General features: G+C 42.0%; 1 protein-coding gene across 1 annotated transcript; it reads left to right on the top strand.

The window, feature by feature from the left end:
• The first annotated feature begins 303 nt into the window (after nt 1-303).
• Nucleotides 304-3,424, top strand: LOC147615397 (G-type lectin S-receptor-like serine/threonine-protein kinase At1g34300). Its single transcript, XM_086778921.1, has one exon. It carries the CDS (start codon nt 389-391, stop codon nt 3,005-3,007), a length of 2,619 nt encoding a protein of 872 aa, XP_086635047.1. The 5' UTR covers nt 304-388; the 3' UTR covers nt 3,008-3,424.
• Nucleotides 3,425-8,235: the final 4,811 nt, after the last annotated feature.

Raw genomic sequence — 8,235 nt, 5'->3', positions numbered from 1 at the left:
TTAAAGACTGTAATAGAAAAAGTCTTTTCTGTCCCAGCGTCAAAGAATTTGCTAGCACGTCTACATTTCAAATTTTCTGTCCTGTTAGTGGCCTGCTTTTATAAGCTTTAATATACACATTGGCTAGCTCAGCCAATGTGTATATATTTCAAGTTTTCTGTCCTGTTGGTGGCCTGCTTTTATAAGCTTTAATATACACATTGGCTAGCTCAGGCTAGTATATGTATTCACGTAGGATATTAGGAACCAACAACTCCGATGACCTGTTCATTATCGAGTAACGTGCATGCATTGGACTCCTGGAAAGACAAACAAGGGGCATATTGGCCCTTAGTTTTGATAGAATCCTCTATGCATTGTACGACTCGTTCTTCAATTATAGAGGTAAATGTTAGCCTTATTAGCACCTAATCCTGGAATGGCATCAAGTTTACCTCTCTTCTCCTACGTTTTGTTCTTCATTTTCTGTTGGATTTTCGCTTCTGCAAGTGCAATCCAATATGATCCAGGTTCTTCTTTTACGCCCCAGCAGAGCAAAGGGTTTTGGAACTCGGGCAATGGGAGCTTCACCTTTGGTTTCAAAGAAGTTGCCACTGATGATTTTTTGTTGTGTATTTGGTACTCCAAAGATGCTGACAAAACAGCAGTTTGGTGGGCTAACTATGGGGAGGATTCACTTGCAGACAGCGGTGCTATGCTGAATTTCACAGATGCAGGAAACCTTGAGCTGCTGGATTCAAAGAGGGCAGTGGTTTGGAGCAGTAATACTAGCAAATTTAGTGTTTCTTCAGCTCAATTACAAGACACAGGAAACTTAATCCTGATGAATCAGACCAACAGTACAATATGGCAGAGCTTTGGCAATCTTACCAACACTCTCTTGCTGCCAGTTAATGAAGAGGGGCTCAGTGTTTCTATTCATCAAGATTCTCCAGGCAGACCTTACTACTTGCAGTCCACTGAAAACTCTACATCTTACATGCTGGGTTCTTTCAATCTACAAACAGATGCTTATAATAATCTGTATCTCCAGCAAATCTTAAAGCCGTCTAATTATGGTTTCACCTTCTGGTATGCCAATATGAACACAAGCGGCAATGTTCAGATCCAGCAGAACAGCCTTGGCATCTTGTATGACAACAATAATCACACAGGAGATCATTCAGTGAGGAGATTTACTCTGGATTATGATGGCAATCTGCGTGTTTATAGCTGGGGGAGAAACTCTACTTCATGGGGGCTGCTATGGGAAGCAATTACTGACCTATGTCAGATAGGCAGCCCTTGTGGTGCATTTGGATTATGCAAGGTGATTAACAGTAGATTAACATGCACCTGCCCACCTGGTTATAAAGCCATTGACAGCCATGACCTAACACACGGTTGTTACAGTGAGGTCAGTTTTAATGCTAGCTGCAGCTCTAATGGCACTGGCAGTGGTGAGCTTAATTATAACACAACAATGGTGGAGGTGGCTGATTATGACTATAATCACAATGATTTGGTTACAGCATCTTCTGAGACGCCCAGGGTGGATGAACGCACATGCCAGAGCTTGTGCTTGCAGGAGTGCAGGTGCATGGCGGCGTCCTACAAGACAGACGGGTCAGCGCTGTGCTATTTGAAGGGGAATAATGTGACGGGGTTTCTGCTGCAAGGCTATGATAATTCAGACAACGATTTGTTTGTAAAGGTGGCGACGGTGGTGGCAGCGGGCGGGGGTGGTGGGCAGGGTTCGAGTAAGGTGCCGGCTGTCGTTGGCGGCGGGGTCGCGGCTGCCTTGGCGGTGGTTGTGGCGGCGGCGGGGTTGAGCTGGTGGTTATGGCGGCGAAAATGCGGTTTTTCAGCTGGGATGGCAGCGAAGGAAGTAAAATGGGAAGAGGACGACGACTTTGGTGGTGGGCCTGTTAGATTTAGTTACTCGCAGCTGACGGAGGCAACAAAAAATTTCGCCGAAATGCTTGGCGAAGGGGGTTTCGGGAAGGTATACAAGGGGTGGCTGGCCGGGAAAAACGAAACTGGCGGCGGCGTAAAAGTGGTGGCAGTGAAGCTACTTAAGAGCGGAGATTGGCCGGAGGCGGAAAACGAGAGGCAGTTCAGAGCAGAGGTTGGCACACTGGGCAAAATCCACCACATAAATCTAGTTGATCTCTTAGGGTTCTGTGCAGATTTTGGAAAGCGGCTGCTGGTCTATGAGTATTTAGAGAAGGGCTCGCTGGACAGCTACTTGTTTGTTTCCGCCACCCCGGCTGCGTCGTCCGCCACAACATCCACCCCTTCGTCATCTTCAACCGCCTCCGCCGCCTCCGCCGCCGGCGTCCGCACATCCACACCAAATGCAGTGCCATCCTTGCCATGGCCAACTCGTTTCTCAATCGCCCTTGGCACGGCACGCGGCATCTCCTACTTGCACCACGAGTGCCACCAGTGCATCCTCCACTGTGACATCAAGCCACAAAACATCCTCCTGGACGCCGACTTCCGCCCAAAAGTGGCGGACTTCGGGTTCGCCCGCCCATTTCACCATCGCAAAGACCACCGGACCATGTCCGGCGTGCGGGGGACCCGCGGCTACCTGGCCCCAGAGTGGCTGGGCAGCGACGAGATCAGCTCCAAGGCTGACGTGTACAGCTTCGGCATGGTACTGCTGGAGATCGCAAGGGGCATCAGCAACGATATGGACAGGTGGCAGCTGCGTGACTGGGCGTTTCAATACGTCTCAAGTGCGACCATGTCCACGTCAGGCTCGAAAGACGACGTGGCCCAGGATATGGTCGAAGTTCCCATGCAAGAGCAATTGCTACTTCTGAGAATAGGGCTTTGGTGCATCCAACACCATCCCGCCTTGCGCCCCACCATGTCTCGTGTTGTGCAAATGCTTGAAGGGAACATCCCTGTGCTGGACCCCCCTTACCCCGCCCCGCCTCCCATCGCATCTAACCCTATAGCTTCCACCATCACATCCATCGCTGACACCGAAGGGCATTCCCTTCTCTCTCCAAGATGATAGATCAAAGCCCTCAAAATAACTTTTATGTTGAAAATACCTTTTTTTTTCCAGGAAGTGTATTTGTAGTACTGAAAGTAGACAAAGTCTCGGATACACTTTCTCTCTTACCCCATTGTTTTTATGTTTCCACCCACAATTCACCCCAAAGGCTGTATTCGTGCATTGCTCAAAATGCACAATTGTGTTGTTGGTCAATGGGTGGTGGAGATCCCATTTGAGCTTTCAGCAAGTGTGTGAACAAGCTTGGGCAACTTAAGGCCTTATTAGACCACGTGTCTTTGTATCCAAAAAAAGTGAAAGCGTATTTTCACATGTGCCAAAGATACCATGGTAGAAAATTTGTAAATGTAATAAACATAGTATTTATTAGAACTTTGCAAGCTAGCCATTAAGCAAGCTTGAAGAATTCGAGTACTCATTTAGTGTGTTATTTGGTGGGCTCAAATTGATAAATCTCGCTTTAAATTGGCAATGCCCTTATTTAAAGTAAATCATTTTTACAAATTTGATTATGTTTATTTGAGGAGACTAGTTACTTACAATCCAAGAATGTCTATACTCTATCTAGATAAAAAAATGATTGATTCAAGCACTCTTGAGAAACATGCATAGTTTTATATATATATATATATATATATATATATATATATATGTATGTATGTATGTATGTATGTATGTATGTATGTATGTATGTATATGTATACATGTATGTATATGTCTATATGTATGTATGTATGTATACATATATATATCTATGTATATATGTATATCTATATGTATATATATATATATATATATATATGTTGGATACATGCTATAAAGAGATTCTTTACACATGCATCACCTTCATAGGCATATGGGTGTGGTTCAAAAGTGTACCTTTTGGTGTGAAGTATACGGTATCGACATGCCTTGTAGATAACATTATCATAGCTTATGGTTGATAAACGGTGCAACCACTCATCCGAGTCACATTAATTATGTACCCAAGTCACATAGGTTCTGTTACATTAATCTTTCAATTGTACTGTGCCATATGAGAATCACATGGGTTATGCTACATTGATTTTGGTTGTACTATGTGTTAAAACCCTAAAGATCTCTCTAGCTAATCACTCTGCATAAACATAATTAATCCAAGTATATACTCATCCACCCGACCACCCCCGAGCCCAAGGGTGCACACATCAAAGTAATGAAGAACCACATACCTAACCTTGGTGTCCAATACCACCAAGAGATATACCTTCAATCCAGCAACTCGTAGCTCTAATATAAAATGGCAAGAGAGTAGATACTATGCTCTACACAAGTAAACATCCCTTGAGAGTGTCCCATGCTCCTATTATATAGGAGAGATCTCAAGTGACTCTTGGCTCTTGATTTCCATGTGTGATCCTTGGTTGCCTGACCCTAACCCCAACCCAAGGTAAGGCTCATACACAACCGTGCCAATCCAACACATAACTCGAAATGGACCACAATATCTAGGAGATAATTTTGAGCACTTTTCTATTGATAAACTCTAAGAATCTTTAGAAACTTTCAAAGAAACCAATGCTCTTGTGAGCGTCCCCTATCAGCATAAAACCGTACTCTATCAGAGCACTCATGATAGAATCCTAAGCTTCAGTCAGCATTTCCTACATATCACACAAGAAATCCCTCGATGCATCAAGCTCAATTTTTTAAGACCGACATCAACAGGTGCCCTGGGTTAATATCCATACATAAGCATGAATGGACTATAACCAGTAGCCATATGATTAGAACTGTTATAAGCAAATTCTATCATTGGAAGATACCCATTGCCTAGATCAGATGATCTTATTGATAGGGAGGAGCTAAGTATTTCACAAAGCTTGATTTGCGAACCGGTTGTCATCAGATTGGTATTGTAGAGGAAGATGTTCCTAAAACTGATTTTAGGACACGTTACAACCATTGTGAATTTTTAGTGTTGCCCTTTGGTCTCACTAATGCACTAGTAACTTTCCACAACAGATGATGAATGATTTATTTCAAGATCTGTTAGGAAAATGCGTGGTGGTTTTCTTAGATGACATTTTGATATACAATAAAACTTTGGCTGAGCATGAAGATCATCTTAAAGAGGTTTTAGGAGGAAGGCTCAAGAAGGAGAAACTGAAGTGTAAATTATCTAAGTGTGATTTCTTCAAGAAGAAATTGTTATACTTGGGTCAAAAAATCTCTCAAGATGTTTTAAGTATAGATTTGGATCGAATCCAAAAGGTTTTGGAATGGCCAGTTTAGCATACAGTCAAGTAGTTAAGATCGTTCTTAGATTTCGTGATATTTCTTCAAAAATCTATCAGGGATTATTCGAAGTTGACAGTGCCTTTTACGAATCTTCTTAAGGGTAAAAATAACAAGTCTAATTCTCTGATTGAGTGGAATGAGAAGCTACAAGGAACTTTTGATACTTTGAAAAATAAAGATCGAGATGCTCCTATGTTAGCCTTGTCGGATCCTAGCAAGCCTTACATTGTTGAGATTGATGCTAGTGATTTTGCGATAGGTGGAGCTTTGTTCCAGGATGGAAAGCTTGTGGTCTTCGAGAGTAAGAAACTCGACGATGCATAGACTAGGTACCCAGTTCAGGAGAAAGAGTTGTATATGATCATTTATGCTTTAAAGGCATGGAGATAGTATCTCTATGGTTCTCAATTTGTGGTCTTGACAGATCAACAATCTTTGTAGTACAATTGTGATCAGCTGGACTTGAAAGGTAGAAAGGCCAGATGGATTGAGTTGCTACAAGACTTTGATTTCATGATTAAATACAAGAAAGGTAGCTCGAATCACATTGTTGATTCGTTGAGTCGAATTGGTGAAGTTAATGAACTTAGCTTCAAGGGAAAATGTATACATATATTTTCTTTGGAAAATATTGAAATTTGGCAGAATCTAGGTCTAACCTTGAGGTAGATCAAAACCTGGTGAATCAAGGACAAGCCAACAATTTTTTAATTTGGAATGGTCTCTTATTCCGAAATATTAACGTTTGCGTGCTGGATGTGCAAAAAATTAGACTCCGGATTCTCTTTGAGTGCCATGATGCACCATCAGCAAGACATTCTAGCATACAACGAACCTTGGCTTTGGTTAGAAGGACATTTTACTAGCCAAAAATGAAAGAATTTTTTCAGAGTTATGTGGTCCGATTTCATCAATGTCAGATAAACAAGGCTGAATGCCTTAAATCTGTTGGTCCTTAGGATATTCTGTCTCCAAAGTGGAAAATTATTTCCATGGATTTCATTACGAGCATTCCACGTACCAGCAGGGGTCACGATGCCATTTGGGTGGTCGTGGATAGAATGACAATGGTCATGATGCCATTTGGGTGGTTGTGAAAGATTTTTTCTAGAGTTATGTGGTCCAATTTCATCAATGTCAGATAAACAAGGCTGAATGCCTTAAATCTGTTGGTCCTTAGGATATTCTGTCTCCAAAGTGGAAAATTATTTCCATGGATTTCATTACGGGACATCCACGTACCAGCAGGGGTCACGATGCCATTTGGGTGGTCGTGGATAGAATGACAATGATGGCTAGGTTTTTACACACAAAGACAACAGTCAAAGCATCGGAATTGGCTTACCAATTTGTCGAGCGATTATTTAGACTGTATGGTCTACCTTATGATATTGTGACTCTAAGTTCACGGCTCATTTTTGGCAGGAAGTTTTCAAGAAATTGGAAACTACTTTAAGTATGAGTCCTCTGATCACCCGCAGTCTCATGGGAAAACAGAGCGTGTGAATAAGATTTTAGAGAATATGCTTCGTGTGTATATCTCTAGAAAACCATCGAGTTGGGAAAAGTATCTTGCAATGATGGAATTTGCATATAATAGTTTTAAGCATAAATGGCTACTGGTTATAGTTCGTTCATGCTTATGTATGGGTATCAGCCCAGGGCACCTATTAATGTCGGTCTTCAGGACATTGATCTTGATGCATCAAGGGATTTCTTGCGTGATATGCAAGAAATACTGACCCAAGCTCAGGATTTTATAAGAAGTGCTTGATGAAAAATAGGTAGAGGGAGAGGAGACACACACACAGGAGAAAACCCTAATGTATTATCAAACCCTAACCATAGAGGGAAGCCATCTCCCTTCTCACACAATGCATAAAGCCATAATCCATAATCTACAACACACTACTTGTGTTGTGTCCACACATAGCTAACCCTAGCTAATGTCCACACAGTATGACGAGCTGGACACGGTCATTTATGTCTCACACATGTTACTACCTAACATGCCAACACATAGTGCAACTAGCACAAGCTGACATCGAGCTTGAATCTCAACAGCCCCTCTCAAGCTCATGATGTACTGTCATAGATGAAGATGTAGATGAGCTTGAGCTATCAAAGTTCTCAACACTCCCCCTCAAGCTCATCCCATGTACTCCCACCAACATAGTACGAAAGTACTCAAACTTCTTCCTGCTAAGTGGCTTTGTAAAGATGTCGGCTCTTCAATCTTCACATATGGCAAATCCACTGTACCATCCAACACTTTCTCTCTGACAAAATGATAGTGGACCTCTATATGTTTAGTCCGCGCATGAAAAACCGGATTCTTAGCCAACTGTATGCTGCTCATGTTGTCACAATGAATGACAACCTTGCCATCAATAGGCTCACCCAAATCAGCCAAGAGACTTTTTAACCATACTCCTTCACATGTAGCAATGGCTACACCCCAGTATTCAACCTCTGTACTAGATAAAGCAACAGTAGGTTGCTTCTTACTGCTCGAATCACATTGTTGATGCGTTGGGTCGAATTGGTGAAGTTAATGAACTTAGCTTTAGGGAAAAATGTAGTACATATATTTTCTTTGAAAAATATTGAAATTTGGCAAAATCTAGGTCTAACCCTGAGGTAGATCAAAACTTGGTGAATCAAGGAAAAGCCAACCATTTTTTAATTTGGAATGGTCTCTTATTCCGAAATAATAATGTTTGCGTGCCGGATGTGCCAAAAATTAGACTCGGGATTCTCTTTGAGTGCCATGATGCACCATCGGCAAGACATTCTAGCATACAACAAACCTTGACTTTGGTTAGAAGGACATTTTACTAGCCAATAATGAAATATTTTTTTCAGAGTTATGTGGTCCGATTTCATCAATGTCAGATAAACAAGGCTGAATGCCTTAAATCTGTTGGTCCTTATTCTGTCTCCAA

Source organism: Cibotium barometz, chromosome 40 (genome assembly GCF_041138505.1).
Source record: "Cibotium barometz isolate CiBa-2024 chromosome 40, ASM4113850v1, whole genome shotgun sequence".
Classification (NCBI taxonomy): Eukaryota; Viridiplantae; Streptophyta; class Polypodiopsida; order Cyatheales; family Cibotiaceae; genus Cibotium; species Cibotium barometz.
This window is presented reverse-complemented; position numbering and strand designations above follow the sequence as displayed.